At 37.7% G+C, this 21,093-nt stretch overlaps 2 protein-coding genes across 3 annotated transcripts in view; both read left to right on the top strand.

The window, feature by feature from the left end:
* Positions 1–6,412, top strand: part of psmg1 (proteasome (prosome, macropain) assembly chaperone 1) — a 44,673-nt gene extending 38,261 nt beyond the window's left edge. Inside the window, exons 6-7 of the mRNA XM_008428672.2 lie at positions 4,458–4,588; positions 6,255–6,412. Coding sequence (XP_008426894.1) covers positions 4,458–4,588; positions 6,255–6,332 — 209 coding nt within the window. The 3' untranslated portion in view covers positions 6,333–6,412. The remainder of the gene's footprint in view (positions 1–4,457; positions 4,589–6,254) is intronic.
* Positions 6,413–7,167: 755 nt separating this feature from the next.
* Positions 7,168–21,093, top strand: part of ccdc15 (coiled-coil domain containing 15) — a 19,106-nt gene continuing 5,180 nt past the window's right edge. The window contains exons 1-8 of one of the 2 annotated variants that reach the window (XM_008428670.2): positions 7,168–7,967; positions 9,126–9,275; positions 10,369–10,479; positions 11,090–11,206; positions 11,329–11,430; positions 13,105–13,224; positions 13,304–13,407; positions 20,058–20,273. In XM_008428670.2, the coding sequence (XP_008426892.1) occupies positions 7,794–7,967; positions 9,126–9,275; positions 10,369–10,479; positions 11,090–11,206; positions 11,329–11,430; positions 13,105–13,224; positions 13,304–13,407; positions 20,058–20,273 (1,094 nt within the window). In that variant the 5' untranslated portion in view covers positions 7,168–7,793. The remainder of the gene's footprint in view (positions 7,968–9,125; positions 9,276–10,368; positions 10,480–11,089; positions 11,207–11,328; positions 11,431–13,104; positions 13,225–13,303; positions 13,408–20,057; positions 20,274–21,093) is intronic. The other variant, XM_008428671.2, reaches the window with a different exon arrangement.

Genomic DNA, 21,093 nt, shown 5'->3' with positions numbered 1-21,093 from the left:
CCTCTGTATTTACTTTAGTTTCTTAGTTTATTCTTGCATTTTGTTCTTCATTCATTTCCATTTAGTTTCCTTTGATTAGTATTATCCTCTCTTGGTTTATTGCTATGTCCACTTTAGTTTCTTTCCAGTTGCTAAATTTATTTTATCGTTTATTGACCATCAGTAATCTTCACTCATCACCTGCTGCGCCGCCTAATTGTCATGTGTTTCACATCATGTGTTGATTTTTCACTGTTCAGCGTCGGATTCTCTGTTTTTATGCCATAATTCACATCTAGTTCTTCGCTCCATTTTATGTCCCGCTTCTCCTGTTTCAGAGTTTTCCAATGTGCGCGTAGTTTTTTTTGTTTGTTTTGTTTTTACCCCCTAAGGTGCAGGGGGGGGAAGGCAGACTGGCATAAACCTTTTAAAACAACGGGAACAATTTCTGTATTCTGATTATTGAAATTTAAAAGTGCTGTATTGTTCTGTCACCCCCGTTTCATACCGGACCACTTACAGCTCCGTGTTAACGCTATAAAATGAACGCTCTCTGTCGTGGTATCACCCATCGAGGGATTTCTTTATTTAAATGGGTTCATTTTTCAGAGTGATACAAAGTGAGGGTATTGTGATTTTAGCAATTACATGTTTATAAGAGCGATTTTCTGTTGTCCTTACATGGAAGCGGGCAGCATCCAGAGGGACAATAAAACACTTTTTAATATAAGTGTATTATATTATCATGTCAAGGCACCAGCCTTGACATGATCACATAATTGCCAAAACATATGTACAGAAATCCTCAATAAAACATAAAATATTAGAAAATCAGACACCAGACAAAGTGAATCACAGCAACGTCATCAGCCGGTGTAACGCTGACCTGATGGTGAAGCTACTAGCAGGAGAGGAGTTGCGCCAAAAGCTACAAACACTGAATAGAAGAAGAGCTGCCATCGATACAGTTGCAGCCAGGCATGGTTTAATGTTACACAATACAGTTTTACCAAGTCGCTCAAAATCTAAACTGGTATTGTTGTGCATTTAAGGTTTATGTTCGACCAAACGCCCCCCAAAGGATAGCGCTATGTGTGGCGGAATTACGGTACTGCAAATTTAGATGTGTCGCCGCCGACTACGTTCCGGTCTAGAAGGGTCTGGGAGACTACAGTTTGGTTGAGGTGGACCGTTTGGTCAAAAGCCGGAAATCCGGCCCCCGGCCGGAACTCTTTAAGCCCTGCATGACATGTTCATATTGGAGATGTTCAGCACATAGAACTTGCTGATGAATGATACAATGGAGTTTTACAGCTTTACCCCCTTCTTCACTTACTTTGTTACTTATTAGTGTTGCTAATTCACTTCGTTCGCCAGTCATGGATGGTGCGCCGTCTGTAATAATCCCAGTAATTTTATTCCACGGGAGTTTCATGTCATCCACAAAAACAGAAGAGAATAAATCTGTTCCTCTCGTTTGGTTTTTCAGGCTCTTCAGGTCAAGTAGCTTATTCGGTAACGTTCATTTCGTTGTCCACTCCTCTCAAAAAAAATAAGTAACTGAGCAGTGTCAGAGGCGTCTGTGCTTTCGTCGTAAGCTAGCAAAAAAAAAGTCAAACTCCTTTCCTCTGACTCCCAGTTGTCTTTTGATGTCTGATGACACTTCTTCAACCCTGAGTGCCACATTGTTACGTGCCAGGCAGACTTTGGCAAACTCTTGCTGCTTCTCAGGACAGATTTTCTTCACGATAGTCATCACGCAGTCTTTGATAAATTCACCCTCGGTGAAAGGTTTGCAATACTTTGCGATCATGGCTACCTCGTAACTAGCCTTTGTAGCTTCTCATTTGACTCTCGGGCTCTTGCAAAAATATTGCTGCTGTGAGATTAAACTAGCTTCAAGCTGCTTCCGTTTTCTAGCTGCGTTCCTTCCCTGTGATCTTGTCGTATATGTCAGTATGTCTCGTTTGGTAATGTCGCTTCACATTGAACTCTTTAAAAAAACAGCCACAGTCTCTTTACAAATGAGGCAGACACAGTTGAAATTAGACATAGTATAATTTCCACTCATCCTTGAACCGTCGGCCCTTGCAGTCAACTTTCCTTTTTTTGTTGATAGTCGCCATTTTAGAAAATTGAGGGGAAAGAGTCACCCGGGCTGCTGCCCTCTAGTGGGTAAATGAGGAACAGCATTTAGTGTGTAAGCTACGCCATATGCAGGTAACAGTACTGCTGCCCGATGTATTAATTCTACGTGCGGGCCAGACATTATTAATTTTATGACAGAGGCTGCGGACCAAATGAAATTTGACCACGGACCGCATTTGGGCCCCGGGCCGGACTTTGGACATGCCTGCTCTAGGATCTCTGCAGGTATTTCCTCTGTTTATTTATTCTGGCTGTTTCTTATTCAGTTCTTACATGGAGAGATGAAAAACAAGTATGTCTTAGTCATTAATCGAGTTGCTCAACGTTGTCTGTGCATCAAGTAGGGATTAGCATTCTGTGGGTCCATCTGTTCAGTTAATTCTCGGTTTTAATTTGATTGTAAATCTGTTGTTTTTCTCTAGATTTTCTGAGAAATCTAAATGGTTACGTGTCTTACATCCACTGTCACTATTACATTAGGATATGAGAGCCTCTAGGCCTAAATCCCATGTCACCCTCTGCCCTCTCCACTAAGCCTTGTTTGGTGTGCATGATGTCCTGATTCCTTTTAGGATTTATGTGGAGAAAAAATGCTGTTTTTTAAATATTCTTTAATATTCTGGGTCATATTTGACATAAGTGATTTCCTAGAAAGAAAAATTAATTATTTTTTTGTAAAAAAAAAATAAAAATAAAATTAAATAAATAAATAAATAAATAAAAGGCTTTAGCATAAAGTTTGTATTGTTTGTTATTCTGATCACAAACTGATTCACAGGATTGAAAACATTGTTTTCTTGTATTTCTCCACTTAGTTGGCACACACTTTTTCTGTAGAGACTTAATAACTGAGTATTAGCTGCAGTGAACAGTTCCAGAGGTTTTTAACATTTCTTTACTGCTGACTGTAAATATGGTCAAGCTTAGATAAGTAGTTAATATCTTGTTACTTTTTCTTTTCTTTTGAAGATCAGTGTCTTTCCCATTTTGTAGAGTTGTTAAGAAGAATGAACTTGTGTACCCAGTGATATTTATGCCCTAAAGAAGCTGAAAGTCAACGGTAACAAAGTATTCTTTGGCAGTCTGATCAACTTAAAAAAAGTTAAGTATAACTTAAAAAATACTTGCATTAAATTTGTTTTATAGGAATTTTAATTGAATAAAAAACAATTACCTCAATTTCTCAAATGAATAAAAATGCTATTTTGTTTTTCTACATTTTTCATTGTGGTATTATGCTACTACCAAAATAGATTTAAGCCTTTCTAAACACGGTAGTCTAAATTCCAGCTATTATTGTTTATTGCAATTAATTCATTTTTCTTAGATCGAGAAAGAATTAGGTTTGTCCATATTTAATATATCTAACGACCACAACAAATGTTCCCTGTGCAGTTTCTGCTAGAAGAAATAGTCACACTACCAACCTGGATCAGTTGGGTTCAAAATTAAAATTTAAATATTTTTTGTACATTTTAATAACGGTTTGGATTGATTGAAACCAAGAATGTGTGGAAAGAACTAAAGATTAGTGTGATGACAGGGAGGCCTTCCAACCTCAAAGAATTGGAACTCATCACCAAATATAAATCCTCAAAATACCAGTGAAAACTTGCACATCGTGGTCAGTAATTTGCTAGGGTTACTTCCTAAAAGTCATTCTTTTTAGAAGGGTTTAATTGCTATAAAGCCAATAATGGCTCAATTAAATGTGAAAATATATTTCAGATGACTCTGATGCTCTGTAGGATTTTATATTTTTCAGGAATGCACATTCTGCATATCCATTTGGCCAGTTGGATTAACTAACTAATATTGATTAATGCCCACATGGGATGTAAATGTATAGATATTTTAGGAGCTGAGATACTAAAGCTCACAGAGTGGTAGAAAAGATTCAAAGTCTCTCAATAGAATGTATCAGGTGTGTCTGATTCCTGTACACCTTCAGTTTCGACTGCACATTCGCACTTTTGACAGGTCCGATTCTCATTCCTGCCTGCTGAGGCATCCTTAAGCAAGACAATAAGCCCCACACAGCTCTTGGTGTGTGTATGTGGAGGAAAAAAAGTCACTTTGGACAAATGATTCTGCCAGCTGAATGAAATGTGGCGCAATTAGGCTTCTTTCCACTCACTGGGCACGCACAGCCCTGCATCCTGATGTGGGCATTATGTCGCCAGTACACCTAAGCACACTTAATCCTAACAAAAAGATCTTTCATTGGCATAAGGAACCAAGTCTTCATCGCTGATGGGTTTCCTCTTCATCAGTGTCATCTTTTATCATCAGTTAACCCTGTTTTGTTCTTTTCTGTGATGTTTCATCAGTCCTGAACCACTGCCAGGTCCACAGCATCGCTGCTGTTGTCTACCAGTGTTACAGTGATGTCACCGGTCCTGACTCCATCACCATGGACAAGTACAAGCCTGTGCTAACCAAGCTTGGCAGGTCCATACAGGTGAGACCCTGTTCTGTTTATAATAAAGGTCAGTGAAGGTGGATGTATCCTCATGTCCAGCATCACAGCGATCTGGCTGCGCTCCAGCTGAGGCTGTTGCTGCAAACTTCTGACAGCTGATGGGATTAGGTTTTATAATTACAGGAGCAGCTCATGCCAAAAGCATTTTCCTTTCTTTTTCTTACCAGTTGCAGAGTCTCCACTTTCCAAGTTGAAATTCTCTCAGCTTTTTTTTTTCATGAGAAATTGTGTTTTACAATTCCCTCGAAGGGGAAAGCAAAGTCAAAGCATTAAATTTGACTAACAGAAAGTGCTGCCAAATATCCATCCATCATCTACACTCGCTTATCCTTACAGAGTTATCTTCTGCAGTCATTGGGCAAGAGGCAGGGTTTACCCTGCACAGTTCATTACAGTCACACAGGAAAAATAATCTCACACCTAACCAATTAACCTAACCATGAGAGAACATGCATATGCATTGGGAGAGTATGCAGGCTCTCCCAATGCAGAGCCTGCATGTATGCATGCAACAGTGCTAACAACTGCACCACTGTGATGCAAATAAATCTAACTGTATTTAAAAAATCAGTCTTTTAGGCAACAGTTATTTTCTTTTCTTTTTACTTACTAATGACATATCAGGCTAATTTTTGACATGTTTGTAGTTTTTTCTTCATGTTTCTCAATAGAGCTGGGCGACATGGACTTAGAATTGTACCATGATATTTTGTGTTGCTATTGTGATGACAATAAAACTGATGATACATTATTTATTGGATCTTATGTAGGTAACTGTATGGCACCACACACAAATACTGCTCTTGTAAAACTGTAACTTGTAATACAATAACTGTATTCAATTATATCTTCAAATTTACTGATATGTATTGATCCTCTTGTGGAACAAATAGTGGTAAAAAATAGTACAAAAAAATAAAAATACATTTCTGATACTGTTTTTTTTTATTTATTTTTTTTTACATTTTTCATTGAATTCGATTGAGGGTGATAAACAAAATTTCTTCACAAAATATTTTTTAAAGAAATTAATGTCACTCTTCATGTCAAAAGTTGACATTTATGTTCACTCAGCAAAATGATGAGTCAAAGTTAGAAAATATCCATGACTGTCTGTGGCTTTTAAGCTTTGTTGAGCTTCCAAATATTGGGGCATATAAATAAAGACATGACAGGTTGCAGAGTCTATATTTAATGTAGCGTAATCCAGACCAGATTTTAAAAGTCAAAGTGGAAAAGATTTAGAATCGGAGCTGACTTAGTTGGTCCAAATGCCCAGAAAAGTCATGAAATAGTCAAAAATCTTTTGAAGACAGCATGGATTTATTAATGATTTGCTCAACATCAAGATGATAAAACCCTACAAGGTATTTTTTGTACTTATCTTGTAAGAGTGATATACAAATTATCTGAAAAATTCTGAACAGGAGAAACGAATAGACTCTAAATTTGAATATAATACTAAATTTCCAAGAATTTAGTTGGCATTGTCAGGGAATTCTTATTACAAGAATTTATTTTATCCTGGTTCAAGTGGTATGTTGAAAGGTGATTTTAGTCTGAATGAGACTTTTTACTGGGATGAAGAATTTCTTGAAAAAAAATTAAATCTGTTTTTTATTATTTTCTGAAATTCTCTCGTCAGGTGGACTCATCCCGAAGCACAGATGGCCTCTGCAATTTTGTCTGTATCTCTGAAATTCAGAGTAACCTTTACATTTGATGCAATGAACTCTGGGATTAAGTTTAATTAAAGGTAATGAAATACTGTCTTCTTAAAATAAAGTTATTCCTTCAACAGAATTGTTCTGCTTTTGTATTTTATTGATTTGATCACCCTTCCATAGATCTTGGGTTCAGTTTGTGCTGTTTTTTTTTTATGGTTTCATTTTAATTAAAACAAAATTGTGTGAATACCTTTGCAAAAATTCCCACATTTAGTTTTTATGTTTTTTCTTTCTTACAAAATGAAATTAGGATATTGGATTTTTTTTTTTCCTCAAATGGGTTGTGAAACTAAAAATCAGTCCAGATTTGTCAAAACTATTCCCACGAGATTTTATATTTCTCTACCAATTTCCTAATGTGTAGCGCCACTTGCTGGATGAGTTTGATTTTTGAATCTAATAGAAAATCTCTTCTGGTGTGATCTTCGTTATCTTTACTTTGACTTCTTTTTGAGATAGTGAAGAATAACAACTGTAAAATGTATGAATTTGTATAAGGTTAAAAGCTAAAAATTAACATAAAATTGATAGTAAACAGTTATATTGTTTAACTACAAATATAAATTAGAAATAAAAGTTCTAAATAAAAAAATAAATGCATATTAAATGTATATCTGAACTTCTGATGACAGCCTCTTGGCAATACACCCAGACTAAAGAATGTATTAATTTTACTTTGGACTTCAAATAAAATTAGGATAAATTTTAAATCAAACGGAAACATTAGATTAAAGGCACAGTACAAAAAATGGTGCAGGGTGTAGTGTCAATTTAAAAATGCCAATTCATGTCCACATATTTTATTTAAAATAAAAATATTTTAAATAGACCTGTTTCAACAATAAAAAAATAAATAAACAAAATGGCTACAGATAAGAAGCTTCTTTATTCTGTCCAAAACTTCTTCTCCACACTTGGATCTATACTTGATATTTTTAAAGCTTCTTAATATCTAAGAGTCTTTTATGCCATTGTTGAAATTATTGCTTAGACTCACTCCTCTATATTTGAGTCAATAATTTTGCTGTTAAAATTAGGATTTCTTTACTTTAATCACATTAAGTTGAACAGAAGATGCTTCAGTATTCTAGAAGTGCACTCATTAAAAAACAAAACAATTTATTTGAATAAATCTTTGTACTACAGTTATTTTCTATATTTTCTACAGGGAGTTGTTTCAGAAATCCTCTAGACGTTCAGTCTCCTCCTGTCCACATGGAGGCAGCAGTGAGGTGTTTGCTAAACTCCGCACTAAAACAAGAAGAAATGAGCGAAATTCAATCTTCTGAGATATTTTCCTTTTGTCCTCACATCAGGTCTTTTACCGTTTCCATTAATTTAAAAGCTTAATGGCATTCTTTTTTGTGTCAACTTAGCCACCGAAGTAGTTTCTCGTTGAATTAATCTTCTGAATTCAATCGGAATCAACAAAAGCAGTATAGTGTTTTCGGTTACTAATGAGTACTGAGCGATTCAAAGTTCCGATAGACCGCACTTTTAAATCTCCGGGGAGCAGGAGCAGCCAGCATGGACACTCGAGACCCAGTAAAGTGTTGGCCGAAAGGAACCAGGCGGTGGTTGCGGTTGGAGCCTGGGTGGAAGTCGGACAGGATTTCCTGGAGCACCCGGCTGTAAGTTTGGCTTTAAAATCTGCCGCGACTAGCTAGCTTTAATTTAGCCGTTACCAAGGCGATGACCGGTAGTGCCAAGTGTCCCGTTTGTTTTGATAGAGCCCTTACTTTTCCTACAGGTTTTATCCAGACCATTAAGAATTTATTAATTTAGCCCAAACGTCAAGTTTGACAACTTTATAAATTATTATAAAATTGAAAATATCAGCTTTATTGTTTGGCTTTTGTCTATGGGTTAATTTTGCTGGATATATTTTACTTGTTTAGGGACACACCGATATTCAAAATGGTGATGCAACATTACACATTTTTATTTATATATTTACTGAAATTATATATTTTTCTCTACCATCGACACTCCTTTGGGTGAAACCCCCACCAGTATCAGAGGGTCACATTGTAAAAATGAATATTGGTTGTTTACATCGCCTCAGTTTTATTTATGTGTTAAAAATGACTAATTCAGCCGATATATAGTACATTCTTGTTATACTTTGCTAGATATTTGATGTCTAGTTTAATCCAATTTGGGGGGAAAATGCTGGATTGGATTTAGGAGTTAAAAAGCAAGTAGGCCCTACATGAAAAACATTTGACTAATTGATCAAAGGCTTTCTAATATATAGGTAATTGGTGTTATTTATCAAGTTATAAATTGTTATAAGATGGTGTCCAAACAATTATTAGTGAATTGAATGTTATTCACCAGATGAAAACATTTGACAGCCTCCGATCTTCCCACAAAACAACCCAAGAGCTCCAATCAAAAAGTATTAAATTAAAATTGAAAAAGAAAGGCTTGTTTGGAGTGGCTTCCAGGAGGAAGCCGGTTTGCTCTAGAACAGTTCTGGTAGCATAATTTAAGTTAAGAAAAGCTACTCAAAATTCCTCCAGAATAATGTGAGACAAACACAGAAAATGGCTATTCATGGTTCTTTTTGCTACAATGATTCTACTATAAAATAGTTCAACTGTACTAATTCAACAATTCACTACATAAGAATGGAAGCTAAATGGCTTGGTTTAGACATCCAAGTTGAGATATTTTTTACAGTCTTATTCTAAAACATTTTAGCTTTGTTGTTACAGATTACATTTGGTAATCTGATTTTAGGGTTGATAATCTTGTTGTTTTCAGAGCTCTGTGTTTTGTTTTAGACCCTTGCTTTGCTAACGGAGGAGCTACAGGCACAAAAGAGAAGGGAGGATGAAGACAACCTGAAGCGGTTTCAAGATGAAGTGCGACGACGAGTCACACATCAAGCTCACGCGTGCAAGCGGCGACAGCAACCTCATTCACATCCCTTGGTAAAGTATTCCCACTTGACTGTGAAGTCCTGGAAAATAGCAGACAAGACCAAAGGGCTGATTTGTTCAAAGTGTTGAAGGTCACAGAGTGTAAAAAGCTCAGATCAGAACGAGAAGAAAGCAGAAAGTATTGCACCTCTTATTGGCATTGCAGCTCTACTTCACTTTATATTGAACAATGTTTCCTCAGCCCTTCAAACCAGCATCATGTTTGCTAACTACATATTTCTGTTTTTTTTTTTTTACTTTTCCAGGTGTTGTCTTGTTTAGCTTATTTCTTCTTTTATTTTGTCTTTGTTTTTCAATGTTTTCATCTTTCATTCTTTCATTGTGTATGATGGTGCTCTATAAATGAGGACAGATTTTTCAAATTCTGTAAATCATTTTAACACAAAATATTATGACATGATGATATACTCTCTTTGACTTCACCCTCACCTAAAGGCAGAAGTTATTCAAAATCTGGTATATTTATGAAATATCTGTTATATTACACACCAAATATCACTTCAGAAGAGTATAAAGTGAAACACAAGGCTCAGAAAATTCACCCAATCTGAAATGTTTTTCACCATCCGTATAAGTTCAGGCTATAAACAAAAATGTGATCCCGTTTCCAGGGATTTTTTTCTGTGCTCAGTTTTATCCTAGATAATCTGATCGTTCCCTGGCAGATGCATGTAAAAAATGGGCCCCAGAAAACAATTCTGGTTCCCGGTAAAGTTTCCTGGTACCCTTATGACATATTCAGAAAACAAAAATCACTTTTAATTGCACTTAGGCCAACTACACTCTTTACATCTCCTCTTGTCAGGTACAAACGTTGCAAAATGCCAGCACACACCTAGCCACAACTTGCTGTTATTTTCACAGCTATTTTTCATATCTGAAACAAAAAAAGAGAACAAATTAGGTTTTTAGTAACAGTCTTCTAACTAAAAAAGTGATATTTTCTTATTAGAAGATGTAGCTGTGCGGTTTGCAAGCTGCACCATGGCATACAAGACATCCAATTTCCTGAAAAGATCATGATGTGGTTTAGCTTTTTGTCTTGACTGATCTTTTCATGGTAGACATGTGTGTCTTTGTCTAGGTAATACCCCACAGAGGACCTCCACATTATCAGATCCTGACCCACCAGGTCTGCGAGGAAGAGGAGCATATCCACTCAGAACCTGCTGCACAACAGAGCAGTTCTCCAGAGGTGAGGTGAAGGTTCCTCAGCATAAGAGAAGGAGAAAGCTCTGATGGATTTCTTGCTGATATTGGAGACACTCTTATTTTTATTGATTGCACCACACATTATAAATTCAACTGAAAACATCATTGAAATCAGTTGCATAGTAAAATGATAATAAAATATGTAAAGGATTTTTTAAGAATTTCTTCTGAATGAAATCTTTCATTCTTCAGCTAAAATAAAAGTTTATTGATAAGTTAATTAGATTATTCTTTGCCCAAAGCTGGGCTGACGAAGCTATTTTCTCCCCGGTTTGGTTTCAGGTTTGAAAACAAAAGGCTCAGAATCTAGTATTAAACAGTTGCTGCAGATTCTGCATAAACATTATGAGTTATTTATGGGTGCAAACTGTAATGTGGAAGTTTACCCACCAGGGAGCACTGATAAATTTTTTTCTGCTGGTAAATAGTTCATGTTTTAATCTCAGTCAAGTTTACAATGACTTTTTTTGTTTGTTAGCATTTTTCTTGTGTTTTTGACCTCCAGAAGGATCAAACTATTTCCCTTTGTGTGACTTATCAGGTAATGTGACCATAATTAATGTGGAATATTATTTATTTCCACTGTTTTCCAGTTGAGTAAGCCCCTGAGACAGGTCAGACTCAGACTGGCTGCCTGTCGGCTGACCCAAGGGGAGGAAGCGCTGTCAAATCTTCCAGGAGGCAGATGGAGCATCTCTCCAACCAGACATGTGAGTGTCTGTGTCTAAACCTTTGTTCTGCTTTTTTTTTAGCACTCTTCCTGTGGTCATGTTTGTTTGTTTTTTTCCTGGAAGTTGAAGGAATAACTGAAAACATTTGTCTCTCCACCCAGCAGACTGCTAATGCTTGTGTTTGGAGAACAGAGGAGGAACAGGAAACAAGAGATGTTCCTCTCTTTAATAGTCAACATGAATGTCCACTTGTTCAGCAGAAGGTAACTGAATTTCTCAACATGCAGCAGTGAAATCAAACATGTTGTGTTACATTTTTTCAGACTTCAATTTTATAATTTCACTTTTATTAATTTGTCTAATATCTGAGTGTTGCACAATAAACATGAACTTCAATTTAAAAAGTATTCTTACATCTCAAACCTTTTCCTATTTTCTCACATTATAACCACAACTTCAATGTATTATATCTGGACCTTATGTAAAAGAGCAACACAAAGCAATATGTAATGTGAAGTGGAAGGAATCAGTGCCCAGTTTTACAAATAAAAGAAATAATCTAAACATTGTGGCATGCATTGAGCCTTGACACAGAGACTGAAACTTTTTCCAATTTGCTTCTTATAGCGGTTGTGCTATGCTGTTTTGATTCTCAGATGATGGATTGAAGAGCTTCCTGTAGATGTTCAAAGCTCGGAATATAGTTTTATAACTTAATTCAGTTTTACACCTCTGCTACGTTTTTTTGTCAACATGATGTGTGTTTAAGAATACAAACCTCCACACACCTGCTGTATTTATAGAGATTAAACTGCATGCTGTTCACACGATAACCACCTATTCACTAGTTAGGTGGCTCCCAATGGTTGGATTTTATTTAGGAATATTGCAGTAAGATGAGTGAAATACAAAAAATATTTCACTTTTTAATTTCCATTAAATAAAACATTTATCCTTTTAATTCCTCTCTACAATGGTGCTTCCTTATGACATAAAATGCTAATATATTAACAGTGAAGGTTATGGCTATAATGTGGCAACATTGAAAAAAAACCACAGCATGTATGAATCATTTTGCAAGATACGGAGGACAGTTAAGAGTAGTTCTAAAATGATTAATCGTGATGAACTAATTATTGAAATAACTGTCAACTAATTTAGACATACACAGAGACATAGACAGATTTTATTGTCATTCAATTGTACATTTAAAAATGTACATCTTTAAAGAAATTTTGTTGCAAGGCTCCAGTAACAATAAATAAATAATAATAAAAGTATCAATATTAATATGTACAATAAAATATGTAAATAATATGTATAATAATTATAATAATGTATGACACTAATTTATAAGTACAATATGTAAGTAAAAGTATTTAGTATGCGATTAGTTGTAAACTCGACTATACAGATTGTAAAAAAGACATTTGCTGAAAGAACAACGCAGTTTGAGCAGCAAATAATCCAAAACAATAAAAACATGACTGTCAGGTTAATTGGCCTCTCCAAAATTGCCCCTAGGTGTGAGTGTGTGTGTGCATGGTTGTGTGTCTCTGTGTTGCCCTGCGACAGACTGGCGACCTGTCCAGGGTGACCCCGCCTCTCACCCGGAACGTTAGCTGGAGATGGGCACCAGCAACCCTCCCGACCGCATTGGGTACAAGGGTGTAAGAAAATAGGTGGATGGATAGTAGGAACTATATTAGAGACAGATTTGTATTTTTTATTTTTTTGCCATATTATTGTAAAAGTTACAGAATAGAAATTTATGCCCCATGTTTTAAATTTGCATAAAATATTTACTTTTTATGCAATTTTTATGTTCCACAATAATCTTAATAAAGTACATTCAAAATTGCTGTAAAATTACAAAATGTGGATGTGAATACTTTTGCAGGTTGTCGTGTCCCTAATAACGCTTTCGTATGTTTAAGGTGAGCGGACACACCCTGGTGAATCCGAATAATTCATTCATTGATCACGGTTCTAATACGAGCCTAGAAGTCCCGAAATTTGTCTGGCCAATGATGGATGAAGAACAAGTGAAAAAGCAGGTAGATGAAGATCAGATTTTACTTGTTTTTCTCCTGTTCAGCTAAAATTTCACAGCTGACTCTTTGTCTATTTCTGCAGCGCCAGTCTCAGTTCCTGAAACACCGCCGCTTGGTCATGAACACTGAACGGGAGCAGGTGAAGGAGAACCAACAGCTTAGGAAACACCTGAAGAGGACTGCAAGGTGACCAGACTACCACTGCTCCTCCTGCATCACTTTCGGCTGCTGTTTTCACCCAACGATAGTGTTGATAAACCTCACTCTAAAAAGTGTTTTTGGGCTATAGTTCAACTTATGGACTTATTTACATTAGTCTAACTTAATCCTTTGATTAAGTAATTAACTTACTTTGTTGTGTTCAGTTATCTTAAAAGTTACAAATCTTTAACTTAAGGGAACATTTTACTTTGAATTTACATGAAACAATTGAGTTCAATGCCAGTATTGAACTCAAGTACAAATACTTCGTTACTGTACTGTACAATTTTCACTTATATCTGTACTTTACTTAAGTAGATTTAATAATGGATACTTTCTACTTTTACTCCACTACATTTTACAGTAAGTATCTGTACTTTCTACTTCACTACATTTCTACAAAGTGTCTCGTTACTCGTTACATCCAAGTCGCATTGTTCTTTTTTTCTGTTAAAATGTGAAGTTCAGGGTCTTAAGGTGGCGCCGTAAAATCCAAACAATAACGTGACTTAGTGTCTGTTGTCACCCATCGCCTCCACCTTTACTCGCACGCGGAGCTTCAGACATGCGCAGTGGTTTCCTCTGAGGTGAAGGAAGATGTCTGTCTAATGTCAGTAATATAATAGCTGCATAAATTGATATGGCGACATGTAAAATCAGCAGCGCTTCGCTTTCACAGACGGTGGAACTTCGTCCAACTTTTAGCGTCACTTGGAAGGAAAGCTTAAAGAAAGGTAAGATCTGTGGACGTGATGCTAGCTAAGCTAGCTGTATAGAGACACATGTTGCATCTGCGATGAAAAAAAGTTTTCACTCATGCACTGAATTATTGTGTGGAGGTTTTGACTGAGGTGTCGCAAATATGGGACAACGTTGTGACCAAAGTCTGCATTGATATGACATTCAGGAACGATCCGATTCTTCTGGACGGATCTTTACTGRTTAAATTAATTTCAGCTCTAAGTATTTAATATCTAGGTATTTTATGGGAATGTGGATCTTTCAGATCAATTTGAGAAGCAATTTTGAAAGGTTAAACTTAATTTTTTTTTGTGTCACGTAGCGCAGGGTGCTGGTCTTGACTACTCTTTGGTTGCCTGTCCTCCCCCACCCACCTTCTTTCCATCCCGTTTCTGTTGGATTTCTTTCAAAATAAAAGCCACTAGTGGCAAAAAAAGTGAAGTTCATGCTGTTAGGACAGGAGACAAGATGTTTCCATCCCTGAAATTATGATGCATAGAATCAAATATCTAAGTCTAAACTATGTTACAGAGTAAACACAACAAAAACATACTTTATCTGTGGCATTGTTCATTAAAATGGCACATTTCTAATGTATTAAAATTAAATACGATTGGTTCACTTAATGATATTAGCGATTAGGTAATCCATTCAGCAAGTACTTAATACTTAAGTATTTTTAAAAGTCAATACTTTTTTACTTTTGCTTAAGTACAAATGTTAATGTGGTAGTTTTACTTTTACTTGAGTACATTTTTGAGTACTTTCTCCACCACTGGTCATACACCCTTTTGCAAGTGCCCAGCCCACATGGGCTTACAAGACACAATAAAAACATATACAAACAAGCGGATGGACATAAATAGTCTTTAAACAAAAAATGTCCTTTTTCTAAAGTGCCAGACCTTCAAAATAAACTGTGCTAACAGAAACACAAAATACTTAAATTAGCGGTTCTCAACGTGGGCGGTACCGCCCCCCAGGGGGCGTTCAGAGGACGGCAGGGGGCGCTGGCGGACATTTTTACAAAAAGGGGGCGCTGGGATGCTTTTGGGGGGCGTTTGGTCTAAGGTAAACTTTACACCTTAAATGCACAACAACACCAGTTTAGACTTTGGTATCGATGGCAGCTCTTCTTCTATTCAGTGTTTGTAGCTTCATAGCGCAGCTCTGCTCCGCATCAGTTCAGCGTTACACCAGCTGATGACGTTGCTGTGATTCACTTTGTCTGGTATTTATGTAGGCTACATATGTTTTGGCAGTTCTGGGATCATGTCAAAGCAGCAACTTATATTAAAAAGTGTTTTATTTCCGTTTGAAAGCTGCCCACTTCCATGGAAGGACAACAGAAAATCTGTCTTATAAACATGTAATTACTAAAATCACGATACCCTCACATTGTATCCCTCTGAAAATGAACCCATTTAAATAAAAAAAATCCCTCCATGGGTGATACCACGATAGAGAGCGTTCATTTTATAGCGTTAACACGGAGCTGTAAGTGGTCCGGTATGAAACGGGGGTGATAGAACAACACAGCACTTTTAAATTTCAATAATCAGAATACAGAAATTGTTTCCGTTGTTTTAAAAGGTTCATGTCGGTCTGCCTTTTCCCCATCGACATGTTTCCCGACTGCCCTGCACCTTGGGGAGTTAAAAAAAAACAAAAAAACGCAGCGCACATTGCGCAAAACTCTGAAACAGGAAAAGTGGGACATAAAATGGAGCGACAAACTAGATGTGAATTATGACATAAAAACAGAAACGCTGAACAGTGAAAAATCAACACATGATGTGAAACACATGACGATTAGGCGGCGCAGCAGGTGATGAGTGAAGATTACTGATGGTCAATAAATGATAAAATAAATTTAGCAACAGGAAAGAAACTAAAGTGGACATAGCAATAAACCGAGAGGATAAAACTAATCAAATGAAATTAAATGGAAATGAATGCCCCCCTCCTCCAGACGGCGATACGTTTAGGGCAAAACTCACTACATTTACCCCGTTATGTGCTCGAGGTGAAGAAGCGTAAGGGACCCGAAGTGTACGGGAAAACAATCGGTGCGCCAATTCAAAATATCTACAATAATGATAGTAACATTAATAATAAAATAACTGTCAGTGCAAAGTAGCCTACAAATTTTTTGGTGGGGGTGGTGAGGGACCTGGATTAGGGCTAGGGGGGCACTGGCCCGAAAAAGGTTGAGAAACACTGACTTACATAAATAACACATTTTATCCTTATCCATTAAATAAAAGAAATCTGGATAAACATCAAGTTTTTTAGTAAATAAATAATTTCTCAAACTCATGTACAAAGGACAGTAAAACAAAAACTGCACTGCGTTCCACCTCCACTTTGTATTTGGACTCATCACTGTTCATGATGCGTCCCACTACTGCTGTGTCATCGGCAAACTTCACTATATGACAGTTGGAGTGCCTTGCTCAGCAGTTATACTTCAGCAGAGTGAAGAGGAGGGGGCTCAGCACACAGCCCTGCGGCGAGCTAGTGCTAAAGGTGATGGAGGAGGAGATGTTGTTGTGGATCTTGACAGTCTGAAGTCTGATGGTCAGGAAGTCCAGAATCCAGTTCCCTAGTGTAGAACTCAGTCCAAGAGAAAAGAGCTTCTGCACCAGGGTCTGTGGGTTGATGGCGTTGAATGCTGAGGAGAAATCCAGGAAGAGCAGAAGGATGTAGGAGTTCCTGCTCTCCAGATGGGTGAGGGCTGTGTGGATCACCAATGAAATGGAGTCAGCAGTGGAGCGGTTCTTCCAATAGGCATACTGATTTTTGGTCCACAGTGACATCGATGGAGTCCTTGATGTGGTTCATAACTAGCCTCTCGAAGCACTTCATGACTACCGATGTTAAGGCTATAGGCTGGTAGTCATTCAGGCTCGTCACTGTTGAGCACTTGGGGACAGGGACCATAGTGGCGGTCTTAAGCAGGTGGGCACAGATGACGGTGACAGTGAGGTGGTGAAGATGTCCGTCAACACCTCAGACAGCTGATGTGCACAGTCCCTAAGTACTCACCCTGGGATGTTGTTGGGGCCTGCTACCTTTCGGGGGTTGATTTCCTGGAGGGACTTCTTCACATCTGCTGTTGTCACACAGAGAGGCGTGTCACCAGGTGGTGGAATTACTCTGATGCTGAGGGAGGTGTTATGATCCTCGAAGCAGGCGTAGAACCTGTTGAGTGCATCTGGCAGTGAGGGGTCCCTTGGACATTGTGAAGTGACCTTGAATTTTCTGGGCGTATGCGGCTTTTGGCCCTCACAATAAAAGCAGCCTGAGGGCTGCAGGCATTGCTTCTCGGAGTGCTGATGCCTCGCCTGTCCTGAACGCAGTGTCCCGAGCTTTCAGCAGAGCTCTCACCTCAGCATTCAGCCAGGATTTCTGGTTCGGGTAACAGGTCACTGTCTTGGTGATGGTGACATCATCAGCACACTTGGAGGTGAACCCAAGAACAGAGGAGGTGTATTCCTCCAGGTCCACCTCTCCCTCATAAGTAGATGCCTCTCTGAAGACCTGCCAATCTGTGCACTAAAAACAGTCCTGGAGCACAAAGGCTGCATCTCTGGGCCACACAGTGACTGTCTTCTTTGTTGGTCTGATCCATCTTATCACAGCGGACGATATGCTGGCACCAGAAGGATGGAGATGTGGTCGGAGAGGCCAAGATGGGGATGAGGAAGAGATCTGTACGCACCGTCAATGTTGTTATACACACAGTCCAGAGTGTTATCTCCGCGTGTGGGAAAGGTGACGTGCTGGTAAAAACTGGGCAGAGTGTCCATCAGTTTCACGTGGTTAAAGTCCCCCGCAACCAAGTAAAACGCCTCCGGGTGCTTCATCTGCAGTGAGCTAACGGTGTCATGTAACTCCTTCAATGCTTCGTTGCTGTTAGCACCCGGCGGGATGTAAACAATGGTGATGAACACCGCAGTGAACTACAGAGGCAGATATTACGGCCGACATTTCTCTGTCATGAGTTCTATCTCCTCAGAGCAGTAGCTTTTAACCAGTCCACAGTTTGTAAGCCAACCTTCATTCATCCTCCTCCCCGTGTTTTTCCTGACCGTTGGTCACGGTCTGCTCAGAATAACTGAAGACCGTTGATCTGGAAGGCTGAGTCTGGCATGGTGCTGTTTAGCCAGATTTCTGTTAGGCTAAGACGGCACAGTTCTTCATCTCTGCAGAAACTCTCAGCCTCAGATTTAACAAATCCACCTTGTTATCCAGTGAGCGGACAACGGCCAAAAGCAGAGTCAGAATATGTGGCTTCCTAGCCTTCAGCTGGGCCAACATGCCGGCCCGCCTCCCCCTTTTCTGTTTTCGAGCACAACGTTTCCTTTTGACTGTTGCTCCTTGCACCCTGCAAGGAATTATTTGCATGTCAAATAATTCAATAGAGTTTCATTTACAATTTTATATATTCGTGTGATGTGGTAAATCTCAGCTGGCTGATGAGAGAAAAAGTAGATCTTGGTCTCAAAAAGTTTGGGCACCCCTGGTCTAATTGGTCTAGCTGTTTCTCTGCTAATAAATTACAAGATCCTAAGCACTTAGTTAACCTTTCATTTTGTTATGAATTCTGTGTCTCCTTCTTCTGCTTACATGCACACGCTGCAGCTTATATAACCATGTTTGTGTTATGTAAGCTGCCACCAGTCATACATAAACAGACTGAAACTGATTAGACTACTCTTTAGGGAGGGTACAGATTGCAGAAAAGAATAAAAAGCTAAACTCGAGTTACAATCTTTGTTTCATTTGGTTTCATCCATAAGATGTGCCAAGTGTGGTCCAGCGCTGGACGGTGAATGTACTCTGTATCTGTTCCATTTGTATGACATGTATGGCTTGTAACATTTGATCATTTTCTGCATGAAAAGCCTGTTTTTATACTTAACCAAATCTCATTATTTGTCAACGTAATAACTCTGAGGGGTTCTGCTTGGGTTCCAAAAACTGGTAAACAGACCTGGGTGTGCACAGAGACAAAAATGATAGAACTACAAAAATTTAGAACACTTGAGTAAAGTTTATAATCCCATCTAAGTAAAAATGCAGTGACAAGGAATTTCTTCAGTGAATCCGTCGTTCATAGGTACTCGAGAACCAGCAGTTTGAGACTTTGGGATTGGTTTATTTATAGATTTTTGATAATCAGATGGAACCAAACCCTGTTGAAAACATGTGAAAAAAAGATTGAAGAATATTTGAAATAAACCAGGCTGTTTTAAGACTTCATTTAACTGATTATCGTAACCCACAGCCTTCCCGAATTTTAACTTATCAGTAGCCTTTTGAAGTTCATTTTCTAAAACATGAGTTTAATTGATGATTTGAGAAACTCCTTGGCATAAAACTTTCAATTTGATTTTTAATAGCTACTGTTCTTTCTAAATAAGAATAATCCCTTTCAGGAGAGACAAAACTATCAGAAAATAAATGTCCAGAGAACCACCTGTGCAAAATCTTGTCAATATCAAGACATACAGATATTTTTAGTTTTTCTGGGCCCTATTGATTTATAAAGTTCTGAAATTCTTTTCCTGCCTGAACCAATAAAACCCTGGTACAAAGAGATCATTTATTAATTTCCTTCATTATTCGAAGTAAAATAAATTATTTGAGTAAGACTGACTTAGATTTGTCATTTGTCACACTTAATGAATTCATTTAAAAAACTTAATACATTGAGTTGGATGATCATAATGTATTGAGCTGGATAAACTTAATTTAATTACTTGTTACCAATTGAACAATTGAAGCAATTCAAGTAAGTGGATTCCACTAATTTCTTTTTATAGTGCTTCACAGAAGGGAAAAAGTAATTTTGGTCCGATTTTTACTTTGAAATTTTGTCATTTAAGGATCAAAGCAGAGAAAGAAAAGCTTCGTCAGGACGAGGAGATGAAGCTGGAGAGAGCTCGGACGCTTGTGGAGGCCAGACAGAGGCTGGAGGAGCGAGAACGGCAGGTTCTGGAGCAGCTGGCGCTGGAGGAGGAGGAGGAGAGAGCTATGCAGCTGCAGAAGAGGAAGAGGGAGGAGAAGGAGAGGAACAATGATAAGTGGAAAGACTCTGCAAGGTAATCTAACTGATGTGTGACCTACTGATTCATTCTAACTCCAATGAAGCTGTAGAAATATGCTAATCTGTGTAGCAGTGTAGATATTACTGTAGATATTACTAAGAGATTAGTCAGTTATCATTCTCGACTCCCTTAAACTCCCAGAGCCAAGCAAAGATCTCAAGCAATCTGGATAATCTGGAGTTCTGGTTAAATATAAAAGAGGTCCCTGATGTTCTGGACTGATTTTATTAGGAATGTCTCATATATGAACCTCTTGCTGTCATGCTTATAGAATAAGTTATTAAGTTTATCAAAAAAATGAAGCAATGTAAACTTATAAGAACACAGTCTTTACTTTTGTTTTATATAATATATATATAGGGGAGATATATATAGCACTTAAGATGAAAACACCTTGGTCTGTAAATATGTTTTATCCAAAACTCCTCTGGTGGAATAGTTTTAGCTTTACTTGGTTCAAATTCACTGAAGGAATTCCTTGGCACTGCATTTTAGGCAATAAAATAGATTTATTTATTTATTTATTTATTTATTTATTTATTTATTTATTTATTTATTTATTTATTTAAAGTAATTAGGTGTTTCCCCCAGAAAAGCCTGGTGGTCGGGGAGCTGAGGTGGTCTACCATGTTTTTGTATTAAAAGATGTTAAGTAAACAGCAATAGTAAATATTACTGGGTGAAAACATCGCCCGTGATTTAATTTAATGCTGCTAATGTGGCTTTAGTAGCTCTTCCATTTCGTGTCTGTTGAGTTTTTAATAAGAGTCACAGAAACTGCCTTGGTTGCTCAAGTTTGTGGGACGAGTTTCTC

This window comes from Poecilia reticulata, linkage group LG14 (genome assembly GCF_000633615.1).
Source record: "Poecilia reticulata strain Guanapo linkage group LG14, Guppy_female_1.0+MT, whole genome shotgun sequence".
NCBI classification, from domain to species: Eukaryota; Metazoa; Chordata; class Actinopteri; order Cyprinodontiformes; family Poeciliidae; genus Poecilia; species Poecilia reticulata.
Note: the sequence above shows the minus strand (reverse complement) of the source record. Positions and strands in the feature narration are given on the sequence as shown.